Here is a 21,307-nt window from a genome sequence, read left to right on the forward strand (position 1 = left end):
ATATAAATATTTTAGGAAAAATAAAGGTAATTTAGGAGGACAAGGTGCTTTGTGCTCTTCTGTGTTTACATGTGATCATGTCTTGGATGTGAGCAGCCTGTTCCCAGTGAAATTCTGCTACTTGTGGTTGAGAGTGTGAAGACAGCGCGGGAAGCATTGGATTTGGGAATCCACAAACTTTTAGCCATAGAATATATTTTTTACACCAAGTGGAAATATTCACATTTGCTTGTTAACATGGAGGTTACTGTAGACACTGTTAGTCTGTTTGAGCACACCATCAGATAGCCCTGGGAGCAGGATCAATATTCCTATTGCTAATTATAATAGTTTTTTTTATGGAATAGTGACAACAAAACAAATAAAGCTAGATTATAAATACTGGTTACACATTTGATATCACCAGACCGTCGTACAATATCTGTGTTTAAAGTGTTCCTTTTCTTGCCGCAGTTCATCCAGGCTTATTCATCAACACAGTGCAAGTGCACAAGGTTCATACTGCATTGTTAACAACAACCACACAAACCGTACTGTTTTGTATTGTTTGCTATGAGTTACTGCTTTTTGCTACTTTATACTGCTCATTGGTTAACCCCCTCAAATCCCCAAAACCTGGTTAGTTCATATAGGAGCCCTACAGAAGGATGAACTACTTGCTGTGGAAACTGTTAATTTATGTGCTCTCTCAGCTGTTGACCTGAAACCTATTTGTCAGTGACATTGATTAGGCAACCATAGATGGGTACATGTCTCTCCAGAACTGATAGGCAGGTAGACATCTGTCTGCCCTCTCTAGCACCAGGATGTCCCTCAGCTCGCAATCTAGCTGAGGGACATCAGGAGAACACTTCTGAAAGGTTAATTCGGTCAAACTGAAATTTTCCAGTAAGAAAGTCATGGCCGTTCTATTGAGTGGGAAGATGGGCAGGTTGGTTTTCCTTCCCATAAGTATGGTCTGGGTGACCAGTAGAGAGCTTAGGTCAGCTGTTTCTCCAAGAAAGGAGAAACTACAGCTCCAGCAACTCCGTTTCATCTCCTCTATTACTCTTTATGTAGCCATCCCAGCAAGACTGTTATCAAAGTTTTAATGCATACCTTTAGCCCTAAAGATATAAAACTGAATAGGTTCTAACTGTACACCGTGTATCCAAAACTATAAAAAGAAAGCTGGAGTTACATATTAATTTAATATCTGAGTACAGGACCATTATAAAAGCTGAGAGTATCCTGTAACAAGCGGGCTGGAGGACCATAGAGAATTCTGTTCTGGGAGCTGAAAAGCCGTAAAGAGCGGATAGGGAACCATTTCCCCACTCGACTTAAAATTGAAAGTCATTCTTTTTTAACACTGCTGTTCTCGCCATCACACATCAGCAAACTGTCAATTCTGTAGCTTCTTTTAGCCTTCAGGTGTATAATTCATTATGTGTTCATATCTATTTTTACTTTTTTATGTCATTGCAGAGCTTTCTAAGCACTACAGTCATAAAGGTGCACTGGAACAGGATTTACCATCTGCTACAGATAAACTGAAAACTACAAATGATTGCATCTTGTCTTCACTAGTCGCTCTTAGAAACGCAGCCGGCAAGGTAATTATATTGATTCCACGATCTCCATTGCTTTTTCTTATCCCACATTATTGTATCATGGTTCTAGGTCCTTGATCTGTGTCCTGCTTATCCTATTATACAGGCAGTAATCCTGGGTTTATAATTCAGTATTTGTGATAGTAGGCATTGGTGAGTAAAATAAAATCAAACCTACGCTATCCAATTGTATCTATAATTTTAAATATAAAGGATGCATAGGCCTTTTTTTTCACTTTAAGAGCTTGTTCACACTAATCCATTCTTTGCTTGGGGGTAAATAGGACCCCCACCACCAACACACACACACACACACACCAAGGGTTAATTGCCCATTTTGGTCTAGGGGCTAACATGGAGGTTGCATAATAATCTTTGCTGTGTTCTAGTATAACTAAAGGCAGTTTTTTTAGTTTTGCGTAGAGGAGAAGGCTTGGTACCCCTGTCAGGTTTTTATTGCTGTCTGTGTACCCACTTGGTAGAGTCTCCCACTGTATTTGTCTTGTGACCATTGTCACCGAGAAGGAAAGAATGGGAAATAGTTGGTCACCCAAACGAGAGAGCAGGAAGCTAAAGTGAAATCTCCCCAATGGGACTTACCCAAAATAAATGTAAACCGATTTTAAAGCGGTAGTAAATTTATCCCAAAAAAACATCCACACTGACTGCTGCGCTACAATGCAGAGCTGCTGGTATGCGTTAGCAGTCACAGTGCTGATGTGCTAATTGCCTTATCTTGGCAAGGCAATTGGCACATCGCCACTGTGACTAACGAAGCCAAATGTGAATGTGTTTTTTTTTTGGTGTGAATCAAGCCTAAAGTCTTGTATGCACACCTATATTTCCGTCGTTCAACCTGCGGGCGGAACAAAGAAAATATAATGGATTCCTCCATCCACGCTGAACATTGCTCCCACGGTGCGCTTTGTATTTTGAAAAAGGCTGCCGGCTGAAGTTCGCTCCATGTGTGCCCTACTTAAAGTGATGTTAAAGGATATTCCCTCCTCCCAATGCTAGTGTAAGGACTTACCTTAAATGATGCCTCTTGATCCAATCATCTTGTAGTTTTCAGGAGTCCCCCCAGCACCGTTACCGATCTCTGATCAAGCGCTGACTCCGCTCTCTTCCTGGCACTTCCTGTCCCACGGAGTCTGTGCGGGTGCCAGACTTACTTGCCAAACCGATCCCCTCCAGCGATGCACTTTTCCTTCACCAATGCTTCCATCTTCTCCCTGGGCTTTTTCCAGGCTTCAGGTGTTCAGACGATTGATAGGCCATTCCTCCATGACATGGCTCCTGTGCATGCCGGGTCTGTGCACTGTGCTGTGCATGCGCAGTTCAGCGCACAGGGAAAAAAATTACTGAATGGTAGAAAGACGTTTTTCTGGCAGAAGAGACTTACGCAGTTTCTTCTGCCATAGAAAACCTACCGATCGGCAGGTTTGGTTTACTATTTTTTTTTTAAACCCTTACCTTCTTTAAACCCTTTTTGCTCTATCCGAAACCTTCATTTTATGCTATGTAAAAAAGCATTTATTTAGAAAGGACTTGCTGTGAGCCACCTAAATTGCTTTCCACTTTATAGAATGCTGTAGCATGGCTGTAACCTCACCTTCACCTCCCTTCAAAAATCAGCAAATCGTTCATTGCACTGTTTGGATTGATGCAAGGCGCTTGAATGTAATTGTGTGGTTAGTAAGATTATAGATTGTACATTTGCCAGCTGCTGTACCTCACCTCACCTGCAGACATCCGCCTGTTTTGAACGTCTATATTAGCTTTGCAGTGCTGTTGAACAAAAGGTAAGTGATGCATTTACCTAGAAGTCCTTTCTCTGTTGGAGCAGCTGATTTAGATGTGAGTTTTTTTTCCGTAACGCATTTATTAAGTTTAACGATGTCAGACAAGGAAATAACATAAAGACACAATGAATGCAGATTACACAACATGTTAAAATACATAAAACATAACTAGACATTTCCTATAACAAATTCAGAACCAAAAGCAGTGTCTATAAGGGCTATAAGACTAAAGTACCAAAAAAAAACAGGTTCTACATGTTGTAATGGGAAATATAGCAGCCGGGAAGTCTGAGCACACGTAGCAAAGAAACCCACTCCCCATGTGGGTGCGTAATACTGGATAAAGGGTGTCCAAGAGGCTCCCACAACTGACTAAAAGGAGCTGATCAGTAACATACTGAAACTTCTATTGACATAATAGGGCTGCGGTCTCGATGTGAGTTTTATTGGAAGAGTTCTTACAGTCTTAATCCGTAATCTCCCACCATCTATTAGAAGTCTAGGCTCGTACCTATTTATAAAAAAAACCTGTACTATGTGTGGTAAATATGTAGGTTGCCATTAGGGCTATAGGGCTAGGGCTGATTCAATTCATGAGAATCTATAATGAGAATCGTTGAGTATCGATTAGTTCAGGGGTAGCCAAACTCCTGCCCTCCAGCTGTGGTGGAACTACAAATCCCATGAGGCATTGCAAGATTCTCACAGCCACAGACATGACTCCCTGAGAGAGATGCATCATGGGATTTGTAGTTTCACCACAGCTGGAGGGCCGGAGTTTGGCTACCCCTGGATTAGTTGATTCTGCGATTAGGTGGTGCTGGCAGGGCCACCCATGGATTGGGTGGAAATGGACAAAATTCAATGCGTGTATGACCAGCTCAAGTATTGAGCCTAATGAATCAGCATGGCAGCCAGACAACTTGCATTTCTGTAAGTTAGTAATGGTAGCTTCCATTTTTTTTTTTCAGTCCATGTTCCCTTTTAAGTAAGTGATTTGTTTTCATATTTGTGTACAAAATATTTGTTTCTCCTTTCAGAAAGCAAGTGAGTTCCTAAAATGGTATTAAACTCTGAAACGTTTTTCAATAATCAGTCCAGATCAAGCAAATATACATTGCCTGAGAACTTAAAGTGACATTAAAGTCAAAAATGTTTTCCTCCCCCCAATGTTAATTAAAGCACTTACCTTAAATGATGTCTCTTAATCCGATCTTCTTCTTCTTTCCTGTCCTTTTCAGCCTTCTCTCCAGCGCTGTGGCGTGTCTCCAATCCAGCGCTGACTCCTCTGTACTTGCAGGCACTTCTGATCCCACAGCGTCTGCATGCGGGTACAAGCGTCCATAGACTTACCTTGCGTCTCTCCTCGTCTCCCAGCCGAAAATCCGAACTGCGCATGCGCCCGCCCCAAGATGCTTTGCTGCCGCCCGTGCAGTTTTGGATTCTCGTACGGGAGCGCGCGCGCGAAGACAGGGGTTTAGTTTAAACCGCTGTTAAAGCGTTTTTTTGGTTTTTTTTACTTTTTGCATATATCTACTGCTTGCTATCAGTAGATACATGCAAAACAACATGAGGGTTTAAAAAACCTTTATCAGTTGTCATGTTTCCAAACAGCTGGGTCCAACTCTCTCAGCTCCACTTTCCTGAACTTCCTGTCCAGTGCAAGATCAGCTGTCCATCTACTAGCCTGGAGGAACAGAGAGCAGGGGAGTGACTTGACTTACAGTGTCTGTGTGTTTGTGGAGACATACACAGCATACTAGCACACACAAGGGTGGCTCCATAGGACTCAGCATGGCAAAGGAGCCACCCTGAAACAGTATATCGGGACCAGCTGATTCTGCAGGAAACTAAAACGTTTAAACATCAAGGCACATCATCCATTGTAAGTGATTTAATCAGCATTTGAAATGACTTAAAACACTTTTGACTTTAATTTCACTTAGCTTTCTGTGCTCTCTGCTGCACTTAAACAGCATTATCAGCCTTAACTAGTTCTCGTCTGTGGGCTACTTAACACCTCCCCTCTTCGTTAAGGAGTTGAGGAAAGGGGGCATGTGTTGCAAGTAAACCCCCCCCCCCCCCCCTTCCTGACTGCACCCAGACACTTCAGTTGGCTATTGGGCTGCCTACACGGCTTATTAGATTGCCAGCCTAATGGCTAATATAAGGAGCTCTCCCAGTAGGTTGACGACACTGCTTCTGATTTCCAGGCAGTATCTAAAGCTGGGTACACACTGTTAGATTTTTTCTGTTGAGCTTTTGGGCTAAACAAATAAAATCCAACAGATTCCTCTGTTGGTGCTAAACAGCATAAATGAAGGTATTGCCTACTGCGGCTATTGTATTCTGACAAGCCGTCCCGCTGGTGCATTAATACCCGAATAGGGCCACCCATTGCTCACCCAAAATGAGCCCAGATTCGCTCAGTGTATATCCAGCTTCAGTGTTGTCAGCCTGCAGTAGGAAATGCTGTTACTGGCAAGATCTCCAGGTAAGAAACTTAGCAACAGATTCACAAAAAGCTACGGGTAGGAAAACTGTATATAGTAAGGCATGGTGCCAAACATGCTGAAAAATAGATTTATGATTTGCATACACTATTGTGAGCTGAGAGTTTTAAATCATTGAAGAGCCTCCCTCTGTGAAGAGGAATATAACATTTTCACAGAAAAACTCTTTAAATCATGTGTTCCGATAGGCAGCCTTCCTCGTGCAAAAGTTGGAGCAGCTTTTGAAAGTTGTTCATTTATTTGTAGCAAGGAGCAGAATTTCAGATGCAGTAGAACTTCTCTCAATGGGGTTCCTTTTCTCTCCCTTTTCAGATGGCGACGTTCTTCAGCAATAACTTAGACTACTTCATGTCTTCGTTGAGTTACGGACCAAAAGGAGGCCAAGGATTCACCAATCCCCTTTCCGCTGCGATGATGCTTCAGTACAAGCAGAAGGCCGCCCAGTACATGAAAGCTCTGAAGACGGTTTGTATACAGACTAAAACTTCTGCCACTGTAGTCTTTAACCTGCATCTTTTCCTGATTAGAGAACAAAAATTGTCTCTTCAAATGCAGACATCTCCGGCGCGAGCAGTGAGACGGCCCAGCTCTGCTCATTAAATATTTAGATGCGGAGCGGAGAAGATACTGCTGACAAGTCTGGTCCTGCAGCATTAATTTGTTTTCGTGCCAGCGGAACGTCTGCTGCAGGACATTTCCCAGCATTGTGATATTTAGGGTTTGCATTATAAATAGGCACAATCTGCCCAGGGCATCGCTCCTACCTGGATTTCTCACAGCCATTAATTGTGGAAATGAGCGCCAATTTTTATTTTTAGAACAAGTGAATTTACCGCTGAGAGGATGAGAAAATGTGACCCAGAGATGTGTCTCAGCGCTCTGTGATAAAAGCTAATTGCAGAGGAAGGAGGTGCAGTATTAAGGAACTTGTTGTTTTTGTCAAGCTTTGCTGGAAGGTTTTTCAAGGATAAAGGCTGTAGGCTTTGATAATTCGACGTATCTTGACCAGTCATAGATCTATTCCCTAAAGAGACGAGGCTTTCCATGTCAGGAAATAGATCTACATCTGTCATTGGGGAATAAGTGCATATAAAATAACAAGTATACCTGGTTAACCATGCCCAGAATCTTGCATCCTTTAACCAGTTGACATCCGCAGAGTTAAACCCCCTTCCCATCCAGGCCATTTTTCAGTATTCAGTGCTGATATTTTCTATATAGTCCAATACATCATTTAGATAGGTGAGACCAGGAGTGTATATAGGCAGACGCATTGGAATGACCAGAATGGAGAGAAGGGTAGCCAAAATTAAAACATATAGCTAGATTATGGGTGTTCCCTCGTGGACATTTCTGTCTCTGTAGATGGGTTTCCTGCACGACTGCCAGAAAACTTGAAGCTGCAGCAGATTTGAGGATCTTCTTACATCTCTCAGGGGACAGTGAGAGCGATAAGAAGGGGAAAGGTTATATTTGCAATCTTGCTTGCTTCGTCTGTGTATACCAAAGTAGTTAGTGTACTTATTCTTAAAATAGGTTGGTTAGGATTCTTTCTCTGCCCATCTCCGAATTGCAAGTGGTGGGGTTTTTTTCTGCATGTTTCTAATAAAATGCCCCAAGGGACTGTGTCAACTGGCTTTTTTCCCCTGCCATAATTGGGTTCTGCATTCCCATTTAAGTCTATGAAAATGCAAAACTTACTTGAAGCAGGTTAGGAAGAGGTCCACTGCAGGTCAAATGTTCCGGTCAATGGATTTTGAATGATCTCAGAAGTTTCTTAAACGGACAACATTGACACCCATTGAAACAGTCCCTAAAGTCTGACACCATTACATGGCTCAGTACATCCAGGCACATAGCACTGAACACTGCAGCAATCAAACACTTTGCTAAGTTGAAGGCAAGCTACTTTGCTTGGGGGAGAGGTATATCACTGACATCGAAGTATACAAGCCTCCAAATGCTGTTGGATCATGAGGATACACTCTTTTTAGCATAGCATACAACAGCTCTGCTCAAGTGTGCTAAATTAAACCTCACCTGGTCTACAACATTTCCAAGTTAACAGTGCTGTAGTTTAGGCATAATGTCACACTTGCAGATACTTGTGTTTTAATATATTTAGGTTGTGGAACCCCTTGGATCCAAGGCTTTGCCTCTACCACCTAATGAAGTCTTGGTGTTTGGCAGGTGAATGACAGGGGGTGGAGCTTAGTTGCAGGGGTGGGGTTTTGTCATCTGCATTGCAGCCAGACTGCTAGCTTTATTCAAAAGGAAGTAATCAGTGGCAGGCCATGTATTTCCTTCTTTATTTATTAACATAGAAGGTCTTTGCATGTAACAGTTTTTCCTGTTTCTGCAGGCTCCCTTCACATTCATTATGTTAGTATTAAGGAACTGTATCATATTGATTCCCTGGGAGCCCGCTGATGTGACCGATGTTGTAATCTCATCTCTTGCTGCTGATTTGCTTGCTTTATACTGCGTATCATTTTCCAGACTGTAGTGTGACCGACTTGATAACCTGTTCATAGCCATGTGTCAGTATTTAGCAAAGGATAACAAGAAAATGCCATTGGTACTGATTCATTGACGCATTTGTAACTCTTTCTGGTGTTATAACTGTATTGGAAAGTCCAGCACCAAATTCATGAAAGCAGTGTGACAGTTGTCTTGCTTTTTCCGATACGTGTGTCAAATTCAGGTTCTTATGTGCAACACTTTTATATTACCGTGATGTGGCTGCGACAAATTCATTAAGAAATACCTCCATATAGGTAATGAGGAAAGTGGAGGTAAATAAGACCTGCTCCATGTTGGAGTAAATTGTGTAAGTATTAGGTTAGTGGGAAGCAATTCTGCAACAGATTCCAATACACCTTACTGACTGACAAATAAAGCTGTTGCAAGTTGCGTCATTTGTTGCATGGTCCGGAGACAGATTTCTAATGATGCTCTTTATGAATTCTTGGAAAATATCAGAGTATTTACTATGCTGCGTGAATTATTTAAACTGCGTTTTTTATTTGATCATTTTCGCATCCAAATGTTCCGTTTACAAAAACTTTTTTTTTTTTTGCGTGAATGAATATTAGACAATTGATAGCGTCTCTTTCTCATAAATCTCACAGAAACTTGCGATTTTTGCCAAGCAGAAACTAGTGTGAATTTAAGAATAATCAGCCTTTATTGTAATCTTGTTAATTGATTCTTTCACACATTTTTTCTTTTGCATACAAATCTTTTATTTGGCAATAAAGATTTGTCCTGTGTGTATAAAGTTAGGAAATAGTCCAAAAAGAATTGTTTTGCAAAATCAACAAATTGCTTGTGCACGTCCGAAAGGAAATTCTCAATAGACCGAAGAAATGTCAAAATTATTTTTATTTTTTTCTCGTGTTTGAAACTAATGTCATCAACACAAGCACTAAATCTCCCAAGCAGGTACACGGTCATTAATAAAAACCTAATAGGGATTCTAAAGCTGCCCGTACCCTGCTCAAATTTTATCAGTTTCCTGCTAAATCTACCAACACTTGATCCATGGGTGACACTACTGACGCCACTCGACTTGACAAAAGTTGATTTTCTATCGACTTTTGTCAAAGGAGCAGTGTGGGAGATTGTTGGCCAAAGCTGATTGGCTGTAGCAACTGTTCAGGTATTTTGACAGCTGTGAACACTGACTGGCTCAATGCAACATTCATCAGGGAATAACTTTAGCAAGGATGGGTGAATCACGTATAACATTTAATGTGTATAGCTAGTCTAACGCATGGTTATACTTCGCAACATCAACTAAAAGAAATGTTTTGACATAAACCGTTTGAAAAAGCAAGAAATACTTCACCTGATATTCCTATTGATGATGCAAAATATTGCCTTTTGTAAATTACTATATATACTGTGCGTGTATGTGTATGTATGTATATATATGTGTGTGTATATTTATTAGTACAAGACAGCAAAGCACATAATGTACGCAATAAAAGTTTGTGGATTGGCTCTGTAGTTTGCTAGTAAATGTACGTTTGAGTTGTTCTTTGTGCATTTTTGTGCCTTGTCACTTCCTCTTTTTATGTCCTCTGTCCAACCTCTTTGTCTTCTCCATCCTCAGTGTCACACCTGATCCCTCAACTCATTTTCTTTGTCATCTCCTTATTGCTCTTTCCTTGCAGTGATTTTCCCCGTTGGCTACTTTTGAGTTATAGTCGGTATTATTATGTAAAGTAAGAGTACTAGGAGGGCTAATTATGTCTATACTTCCAATTAACTTGGCAATAAATAAATTTTGTTGTCTTGAAATTTTGTCACCATCCAGATGCCTCGCACTTTTCTCCCCTCCCATTTTGCAGTAGCTGAGATATTATGCGGGGATCGGAAGCCGCAACACCTTATGAAAGCATAGATTAACCCACCATAATGTAATTGGCTGTTACTTTTCATCTAGGCTTCGCTGATTTTTATTCTGCACTTGTGTGAAAAAGTAAATGATTAATAACAAAGAAGTTGATAAAATGTCAGTTGTTTGTCTAATGGGTGCGAGAATATTTTCTGATATCTCTTACAAGTTTTTGAATTTGCATTGCAGCCATCGTTAGAGATTTTTTTATGACCTCAAGATGGGTCCCTTTAGAAGCATCCGATCCTTTAATCGCCTTCTTGCAAGTTACAGAATGTTCAAGCGTTCTTGATTTTCCTAACAACCCCTTTCTATAGAAACATTTGGCTTGACAGATCGGACGAGAGTCTGGCCTGCTGAATATATGTCAAGGCACCTTCCTATATAACTATTCCCTCTGCTACAGCTAGGGAAATTTATTGTGCTAAAGTGGAACCTCATCATGAACTCCACTCACCTCATTCTTGGATCACTGCAGAGAGACCCCTTTCTATAGAAACAGTTAGCTGGACAGTTCGCCTGAGAGTCCGGCCTGATGAATCCATGTCTGGACACCTTCCTATAGAACCAAACTGTTGCAGTGGAACCTCATCATGAACTCCTCTCACTTCATTCTTGAAACACTGCAGAGAGACCCCTTTCTATAGAAACAGTTAGCTGGACAGTTCGCCTGAGAGTCTGGCCTGATGAATCCATGTCTGGACACCTTCCTATATAACCATTCTCTCTGCTACAACTAGGGTAATTTAATGTGTTGAGGTGGAACCTCATCATGAACTTAACTCGCCTCATTCTTGGATCACTGCAGAGAGACCCCTTTCTATAGAAACAGTTAGCTGGACAGTACGGCTGAGAGTCTGGCCTGCTGAACCCATGTCTGGACACTTTGCTATATAACTGGTCTGTCTGCTACAGCTAGTGTAACGTAATGTGTTGAAGTGGAACCTGAGCATGAACCCCTCTCGCCTCTTATTTTCCCATAAAAAGAGTGGAACGCTGCTTGTTTTGCAGTGAAATCACTACAGCATTGTTGGATCACTACAGATAACTTTTTTATACAAATAGTTGGCTGAGATTTGGGCCTGCTGAATCAGTCAGGACTAGGGCTGCAACAACTAATCGACATAATTGATTATAATCGATTATAACCCTCCTATATAACCAATATCTCTGCTACAGCTAGAGTAACATAATGCATTGAAGTGAACTTCATCATGAACCCTTCTCAACTCATTGTTGGATCTCTGCAGAGAGACCCCTTTCTATAAAAACAATTGGCTGGACAGTTTGGCTGGGAGTCTGGCCTGCTGAATTCAAGTCAGGAGACCTTCCTGTATAACTGGTCCCTCTGCTACAGCTAGGGTAATGTAATATGTTGAAGTGGAACTTCATCATGAGCCCCTCTCGCCTCTTCTTACTCATGAAAAGTGTAGAACGCTGCTTGCTGTGCAGTGCAAATTATTGGATTGCTGCAGGGAGACTTCGGCTCTCACCCTGAGCACAACAGTCCTTGTCTGCAGTATGCTGGCAGGGGACAGAGTTTTACAATCTGTAATACTGTCCACAACTTTTGATAGAGGTTTTTTTTTATTTTTAGCAAATTTTAAAGTGTATATAAATCCTAAAACTCATATCTGTCATATATTGCAGATTACCAGGCCTTAGATGTGTTGGCTGCATTTGTTTTTTCTAAGCTTTGTATACTTTTATTTTCACCTGGTGATTCTACCAGTAACATCTCTTCCGTCTAGGAGGACAGCACTTACTCACCCCTCTGTATTAGGACAACAGAACAAGCTCGGGCTAAGGAAACCCTACCCCTCTCCTATTCTCCATAACATTCAGGTTGTGGTTCTGTAGTCCTTAGAAAATGCTGATGACCAATGTAACTTATAGGAGTCAACAGAGGCATAGAGTACAGGACGTTATCAGCTCACAGGATTGGCAGGTTTTGGGGTTGTTTTTTTTTTAGCTTATCAAACAAAAAGCTTTCAATGGTATATTTACCAGACCTAAAGGGGACAAATATGAGACGTTCATTGTGAGGGTTTACACTTTAAGTTTAATTAGGCTTTAAGGGCTTTTGAAGAAGAATGCTTAGCGTGTTATATGTCTGGCCATGGGCATCTTTTACCTGATAGTCTCTTATTATTGACTGTTGAACTATTCTGTCTTACAGCCCTGCCCTGACTCTGTGCCTTATGAGGAGGCACTGGTAAATCGCAGAGTGCTACTGAGCTCCACGGAGAGCAGAGAAGGTCTGGCCCAGCAGGTACGACGTCTGGATGTGATTATTTTAGCATCACTACCCTGAAAATAAATGTGTGTTCATGGGCATACGTTGTGGATGCTTTTAGGTTACTTTGCCATAAATAGGCAAAGTAGCAGATTGTCTTTAACTTTTTTAAGTGTTTCTGACATTAAAACTGATTTGAAACAACACGAGAAAGGAAAAAGAAAATGTGTTGCCCATAGCAAGGGGTTTACTGCAGCAATAGAAGCAAACTCATTGATTATGTGGCATTCAGAGGACTTATGTCTCTGTGTAAACAGGTTCAGCAAAGTCTGGAGAAGATCTGTAAGTTGGAACAGGAGAAGGAGCATTGGATGCTGGAAGCTCAGCTGGCCAAGATCAAGCTGGAGAAAGAGACTCGGAGGATAACTGAACTAATGAAGAACCCAGGCAAGGGGCAAGAGGGGGACCAGCAACAGGAAAATGCCCTGTTACACACAAAGGACAATTCAACTGAAATTAGGACTACCAGCTTGGTAAGATATATATTAATTTCCCAACAAGGTATTTAGTACATTGTCATTCGACACTATTGGGGCTACCCGTATGGGGGCATTAATTAAAGAGGTTGGGATGCATCCTGCACCACAACAAACAGAGCTCCAGTAATGTCAGAAGTAATGTGACTGCTAAGGTCAATGGTTTTAACAGTCAGTCAAAAATTAACAGATATCCTTCCAAGTTGCCATACCGTATCTTGCACTGATGAAAGCCAACGGACTGAAGACTGTATTATACTCCTATATGCTGGCTGTGTTGAAGTCTTTTATTGATATAGCGGAGAAGGTGACAGGTCTCTAATTGCTGTCATTGTCCACATTTGTAGTTTTCTCTCCCCTTACTTGGGCTTTTCAAATGTTTCCTGTTGTTATAAAATCTCTCTTAACAAAGCCACAATTATCTGTGTCAAGTTGTAAAGTCGGCTGTGTGGACATGCCATACTTTCACTAGAACTGACACTTCACCCTGGCTCTAATGTTAATCTATTCTTATTTCTATATTTTTCTTTAGTAGACTTCTATTGATTTTGTTTTATTTTTCTATTGTACTGCTTGGTTGTTCTCTTCTATAATAGTTGCCTCCTAATCCTTGGCTCTCTATCTCCAGTCTACTATTTATAATATTACCCATATCATGGTAATGATGATGCTATTAATTTGAAATGAAAGCAGATCCCTGATCAGATTGTGTATTTATTTTCCTTAGTTTTAGATTGATTATGGCACATTATTATTGCTTTCTCTGCTCCATCGATTGTATTTCAGGGCATAGTATGGGGTACCACATCCTAATAATTCCAAACGGTTCCAAAATACATTATATGGACTTTTTTTAGGTACCCACATTCATGCATATTCATCACACTTCATAGATGAACCAAATAGGTTTGGTTGGAATGCACGCATTTCATGCAAATTATTCCGCTTTCTCAGGAGTATTTGGCACAGTATATGTGTAGATACATGAGCCATTTTTTTGTCTGTTAAATCCAGATGGGTGAGATCTGGTCCACCAAAGAAGGTCCACCACACAGCCAAAGATATCTTATATGAGACAAAAGTACAGATGTCTTGTTGTTCTGCCATCATTTGATATGGACTGGAGCATGGGAATCTTTGTTGGTAATATATTGGAGTGGTGTGATGGGAAAGAGCCCACCTCCTTTCATACCAGATGGCGTGGTGGCCAAAACACATCAATGCGGTTACCTAAAAAGTCTGCTATATGTATTTGGAAACTGCTTAATGTGCCCCGTTATGTTGGTGACTGAGGTAGATCTCTCCACTAGGGTAGGAACATCTGTCAGTTTCTCCATGTCACTTCCTGTTACATGACAGTGGTCAAGGGAACAGGAAATCTTCCCCCATAAAACATAAAATCCTGGAAGACATTTTATTTCTTCTTTAGTTAAAACTAGAAAGTTTTTGGTTGTTGTTGCACTTAAAGGTATCTAACATATATTTTGAATGTGTTCATGTCACTATATATGTTTTTCATTTATTTTCTTCTTGTTTTCTGTACAGATCGGCATGTTAATGGAAAGTAATGAAATCCAGCAGGTACAGTATACTGTATTCTTCTATGTACTATAAAGAACTCTCCACTGCAGTCCAGGAATACGCAAGGGTGTACAAAAGTTGTCTACTTGACAGAAGAATATCTAGAAGTGCTTTTTTTGCTGCTGTTGGGGTGGTAATAGGATAGAAAAATACACTGATACATTTTTGGTTTCTATGTTCTATTATTTTATAAGTTTCAAAATCCAGCATTGAACAAAGAAGTGAATCACTTCTACATGAGAAGAACATGTAAAACCAAGTCAATCAGTAAACAGACATGTATATACCATGTATTTGTCTGCATAAGCCTCATGCACATGGCCTCATGAGGGCGTAGAAAGTAAATTGCAGGTTTATTTCCATGCCTGGGATACACAGCTGCACCGCAAAGTCACATCCTGTGGTTGTACTCTTGTGCGCATGCACGGCTTTACGCAAGTGGTGTATATCCTCGTATAGCCGCCTACACCCATTTATTAGTATGGGCGGCTGTATGCCACAGTTGTTGTATCCTGGGTGTGAAGATACAATGTTATTCTAATTAAAGCTTCAAAAACAATTAAAAAGATTGACAAAATCTTCTGAAATGACATTAACATGTTAAAGCTGATATGAGAATGTAGTGATTGTGTTTACACCTACTTTAATAAGCTAAAATCTGATTGCAAAGGTTTATTGGATACGTTGCATATTATCAGTACCCTATGCACTGCTCCATTGAATAAGACATCTGATAGAATACAGTCACACTGTCGTTCCTTTCAGTGCTGCAGTCACTCAGATTCAGATAAGAGAATGACTGACAGTTGAGATGTCGATCAGCACTTTTTAGATTGGTTGGCCATTCTAATAGTAATTCCCTCTCTGTCATGAACAGGTCACAGATCAGGACTCCAGGGAAACTCTGATAAAAAAACACTACATGACAAGAATAGCAGAAATCACGACACAGCTGCAGCTGGCTGACAGCAAGTCTGTCCATTTCCATGCAGAGGTATGTATGCAATCAGCAGGTGTTGTGGACCTTTGCTTTTTAGTGACATAACTTCTTTGGAGAAATGAAATGTGCATGTGCATTTTTGTATCATGTCACATACACATTGGTGTGATGCAATGCCGGTCATTCTAAATGGCACCCAATGCACCTTTGCGGCACACCTGTGTTGCAACGTGCTAACACACTACTGAAAATGCTGCAAGAGTGAATATTTGTCCACTGTGGTGCATTAGGCAACCCATTCTAATAAACACACCACTGCAGATAGGGCTGGTCTGAATGGGTCCTTAATACTTACCTCTCTGGAGGGTGATGAGTCCTCACTATGCTCTCTTCAAGAGCTATGGCCTGCAGAAGAATTTTCACACGGACATGCTTCTAGGTGTGCCAAGTGCCTGGGCCCCAGCAATGGTTCATCTCAACAACCCCACTATGTAGTGATATGGGGGACTACAGTGTGCAGTGGATGCAACATCTGTCACACCTGGAAGTGTCAGATGCTGAAGAGACACCCACAGACATCACATTGATAATGGTTAGATTGTGCAGCTGTCATCTCCTCTAACCCTGCATTTCCTGATTGTCTGCTAATTGTTTAAAGGTGGCTGAACACTTCCTAATATTTTGTCCGAGCCCTGGTGAAATTCAAGCAGTGTGTGGCCCTGTTGGCACTGGTCCGATTTTTCAGTGTCGAAGGAGTCTGTGCGAAAATTCTCACATGAACAGTGACTGCAGCCAGTTAGCTGCAGTCACTATTGGGCATTCTGACAGCAGCATGCCTGTCACTATCAGAATTGCTATCAGAATAGAATAGCCCTGCGGGAGGGGGAGAATCTGGTGGTGGTGGTTGGGGGTATTCCCTTAATAACGCTGTTTATTGTGGTTGGAGGAATCATGCGTTTTTGGTTTTTTTAAAGAAAATTGCATAGTGCATGGCCATCTTAAGGTATTGCTGTTAGTGGTAACATCTTTACATTTCCCTGCTTTATTTACAGTGTCGAGCTCTTGCTAAGAGATTAGCATTAGCAGAGAAATCCAATCAGAGCTTAACAGAAGAAACAAAGTCAGCCAGTCAGAGCATCAGCAGATTACAGGTAAGAGCCGCCAGTACCCATACACCCAGCTAGTCACGGCTCCCTGTAAAATGTGACCCCTGTTGGATCTCACAGGACGCCGAATGCTGATAATATTGTGTTAAGCTAGCTCTCGGGAGTATGTTAACTGATTTCACAACAAGATGGCAACTAATAAAGACTGTTTTTATCTGGATCCATTCCTCATTTACTCTATCAGATGGATGTTTACATTGTCAGAAGCTGCATCTTGTTCTCGCTCTACATCCATCGTATTGTCATGTCGTATGGAGAAGAGAAAGCCATTGATTATTTATTGTATCATTAAAGCATGTGAAGCAGTTTTTCCTCAGCAGTATAACTCGCCTGCAAGAGAGAATTATTGAACAAAGAGCAGATCTCACATAAGTGAATTATGATTGAACCATTTTGCGGCATTTTATTTTTCTGCAAGCCTCCGCAGTGTCCTGAAAGCTTGGCTTCTGCTGGTTTTCTACTAAAGCACAGGTACAAGGAATTTCATTTTGCAGTTTGGGAGAAAAATACGTGTTCCAGTGGAGCAGAAAGTAGATTTTGGAAAGAGATGTTTTTGTTTTAATTATTGTGAAGTTTTTAGTGTAGTATGGGAAGTTAATGAGGCCATCCTCTGTACCAGTTATGCCATCCTATCCATTTACTTTGTATCTGGTTCCCACCCTCTATTAAAGGGACATGTCAGGACAGAAGTCATTTAGCTGGCATTACATGCTTTTTTTTTTTTTGAAGGAGCAAGCTTGGTGGAGCAGCATGGTATACCCACTTCATGTCCAGACAATTTGTCTGTTGTCAATGCTGTGATAGTTTGACAATTTACTCAGTGGTGTTAAAGGCACCTGGTATTTTAGACCAGGTCAACTGAAAGTGACCTGGTCTAATATATTTCTGCAGGCACCTTGTTTACCCTCTGTATTTATCTTTAAGTTGGTCTCAGTGGAACTGACCCCAATGTGGCCCCAACTTCTGCTCAAGTCAAGATTTCATATTTGGCTCTCCTACTGCTGAGTCCAACCACCAGACTCTTCTACTGCTTACTAAAGTTGGGGGAAAAAAGGAAAATCTTGCCGACAGCATTAACAATCTGATAGACATATACTCTAACCTTTCCAACTCAATTCAAAACGAAGCAGAAGTTTGGGGTGGAACTGGGCTTTAAAAAAAAATCAATAAAACATAAAAAAGTAACTGTAAAGTGTCTTTCATACTAAAAAGGTGCCTCATTATGGATAGAGTGGGAAGGATTAGACCTCCACCTGCAGTTTTACTGATATCCGGGGGGTATGTTCTGGGCTATATGAGATATCTGGAGATTTTGCCTTACTTTCTTTCTTGCTAACAACAGTTTCACCAGACAGGAAGTGAGGGGAACTCTGCAACAAGGAAACATAGTAATACACATCTGACAGAGGTCTAGCCTTCTGCTACTCTACTAAAGAAAAGCATTTTTAATTCTGTCTGTGTTGCACTTAAGAGTTCCCCTGACTTCCTGTATGGTCAAACCTTGCCAGCAGGACAGGAAGTGAGGATAAAACCTTCTAATGGAGTCCGGAGTAGTAGTAGTAAGATTCTGACGGCTGTTCTAACCCTTCCACACTCTCCCCAAAACTAAGAAAACGTTTGGTGTTGCAAACATCTTCTTCACACTCATACCTTCCCTTTTAGATTAACCTATTAGAAATCTGACTTTTGCCGTAGGTTTAAAAAACGAATCTCTTTTGAGCTCAATCATGTAACTTACAGATGGCTTGGTCCCTGGTTAAGAGGTGGATTGTGGGTGTTCACAGTGGTAGGCAACCTTGACACTACAGCTGCGGTAGAACTACAAATCCCATGAGGCAATGCAAGACTTTGACAGGCACAGACATGACTCTCAGGGGCAGCAGCATGATGGATTTGTAGTTTCACCATAGCCGGAGTGCCAAGGTTGCCTACTCCTAATATAGAGTCTCTTGTTTTCAATTAGGCAGACCAATGATCAGAGAGATAAGAGCTGGAAGCAGAGCCCATTGGTGTAACAAGCAAATATGACTGCCTCCAGATATACATTTACAGGCTTATAGGATGAACAGACTTTGATAACCTTATTTTTCTATATCTGAATAATAAAAGTATGAAAAAGGCTCTTTTAAAGTAGAATAAGAAATTAGCAGAAATATGATATGGGGGATATATCTCCTGTGGTAGGATAGAATGGCCTGTTTCCCCTTGAAGGCTCTAATGATTCTTTAGCTTAGTGCCAGATAAGGTCTTTTTTTGTAGCAGCCATTTTTGATCTCATGCTAATTCTCCAGTCACGTAAAAAAGAATATTGGACATCTCCGCTGATTTTCCTCCTTGGTTCACACATCAGGCGCAGTCACTTTAAAGAAATGCCTTTTAAATAGCATTTCATTTTTCCTCTGTGTACTAATGTCTTTTATCCCATTCTCCCCTCTTGTTATCGCCTCTCATTCCCTGAGCTCTCCATTCCTTGATGACCTTTATGTTGAAGAATACAGATTGCCATCAGCGCTGCTTCAGTCTCCTATGTTGGACATGAATAATGTAGTCTGCCATTTGTGTGCACTGTCAGGAAGATACATGGACATTTTAATAAGAGAACTGAGAGCAGACACATACACTTTATTTGGTATCCCATCCGTTTGCCTTTTTTTATTTTTTTATTTGATGATTTGATTCTAAGAATGTGTAATGTCTAAGTTTAAATTTAAAAAATGGCACAGTAGAGCCCCAATACTTTTTAGGTAACCCAAAGGAGTCTACATGCATACATTTGGGTTACTGCTAGCTGCACAGGCTGCATATAGGGGTTTCCTGGCACTGCATAAGCTGCATAAAAGGGTTTTTTGGCATTGCATAAGTTGCATAAAAGCAGGCACACACAACAAAAGGGTTTCCTGGCACTGCATAAAAGCAGGCAGACACGCACAACATTTTTGTGGCGAAAAAGGAAGTATGTCATCTCTTTTGCCATTTTTAATAAAGAAGAATTGGCAATCTAAAAAAAACCATTGGTGAATCCCTCAGGGGACCCAGTGCATGTAGCACTCACTCTTGTTTATATCTGTGCCTTCATTTAGGAAGACAAATCACATTGTTATCACTGTCAGTGCTGATTGTAGCTCCACTCCTGGCTGAAGCTCAGAATATGGGTGTTCCCTTGGGGCAGGTACATCCCCACCCCCTCTCCTCTGTGTGTGTGCGTGTGTTCATATTCAAAGAAATGTGCCTATGTTCAGGTAGTCCAGAACAGTAGTATTGTTCTGGATTATCTGATTGCAGGCACATTACTCAATGCTTGTCATCAGGTAATCCACATAGAAGTGACGCGCAGATTAGTCCACTGTACTTGTGTAGTGTACTGTGTTATGTACTGTACAGAAACCGATCTTGTTCTTGTACACAAGCCTTCTCCTGCAGAATCATTATCTGATCTGCCAGCAGCCTTAGGGGTCGCTGTGCCTTCGTTTTCAGTGGCTCTATCTAAAATATAATTCACAAATCCTTGCAGAATAATATTGTCCCTGAGAAATTGCAGGCAGCTGAGACGCCGCGGTATACCGCAAGCTACTGCTCGCGGTATACTGAGACGCCGTGTTCGCTCACCTCCCGATCTACTGAGTCGACCGGTGACAGTCTCATTGTCACAGGTCGGCTAGAACTATGAGGTGAGTGAAAAGCACTCACCTCATAGTTCTCCTTTAAGGATATTGTGCTTCCATCCCTCTGTCCATCCCCAGTACATCAGGAGGAGATTTCCTTTCATTGTCTGGATGTTGTTCAAGCTGTACATGTCTACCTTGCAGCCACAGTCTCTATTCGAAATACGGACTCCCTTTTTGCCATAAAGGGGAACCAGCTTCGTGTTCCACTATTTCTCTGTGGCTTAGACAAATCATCATTCAATCTTATAGTCTTAAGGGTCGGGTTCCACATTTTCCTGTGAAGGCACACTCTAATAGATCTGTGAGTGCTTCCTTGGCTTTTTGTAATCTGACAACTGTTTCCCAGATTTGCAATTCTATTTTATAGTCTCTTAAAGTTTTACCAGATAGAGGTTCAAGACTCTTCTGATGCTAGCTTTGGGCATAAGGTCCTTCAGGCTGCTCTTTGAGCTGCAGGCAATCCCCAGTTTTTTATAGTTGGGCTTGTTAGCGTTTTGTTTGCTGTGTTGGACTTTTGGACAACCCCAAATGTCACTAAATATTCTCTTCCTTAAATGTGATTTTTATATTCGCCTTAAAGGGACAGGGATCCCTCACCTCTGTGTTTTATGGTCTTGACCTTGGTACTGCTTTGTTACAAAACTGATGCATGTTGGTAGTTTGTGGGGTTATACCAGGCTGGGAAATGTTTTTGTTTTGTTTGCCAGCATCCTAATACTCATGTAAGTAGCAGTATAACCTAAATATCACGAAATCCTGTGTCCAACACTGAAATCAACGAAAACTATGGGGGGTTTTATTTCGGCAATTTCAGAAATGCTGGGTTTTTTTTTCCGGTCATTTTTTTTATTCCAGACGTTTTCTTTTAAAGTCT

General features: G+C 41.1%; 1 protein-coding gene across 1 annotated transcript in view; it reads left to right on the forward strand.

The window, feature by feature from the left end:
* Positions 1–21,307, forward strand: part of PPP1R21 (protein phosphatase 1 regulatory subunit 21) — a 75,376-nt gene that overhangs the window by 49,823 nt on the left and 4,246 nt on the right. Inside the window, exons 14-20 of the mRNA XM_018557192.1 lie at positions 1,468–1,595; positions 6,220–6,372; positions 12,489–12,581; positions 12,863–13,078; positions 14,627–14,662; positions 15,540–15,656; positions 16,655–16,753. Coding sequence (XP_018412694.1) covers positions 1,468–1,595; positions 6,220–6,372; positions 12,489–12,581; positions 12,863–13,078; positions 14,627–14,662; positions 15,540–15,656; positions 16,655–16,753 — 842 coding nt within the window. The remainder of the gene's footprint in view (positions 1–1,467; positions 1,596–6,219; positions 6,373–12,488; positions 12,582–12,862; positions 13,079–14,626; positions 14,663–15,539; positions 15,657–16,654; positions 16,754–21,307) is intronic.

This window comes from Nanorana parkeri, unplaced genomic scaffold (genome assembly GCF_000935625.1).
Source record: "Nanorana parkeri isolate BGI_ZX_2015 unplaced genomic scaffold, ASM93562v1 scaffold271, whole genome shotgun sequence".
NCBI classification, from domain to species: domain Eukaryota; kingdom Metazoa; phylum Chordata; class Amphibia; order Anura; family Dicroglossidae; genus Nanorana; species Nanorana parkeri.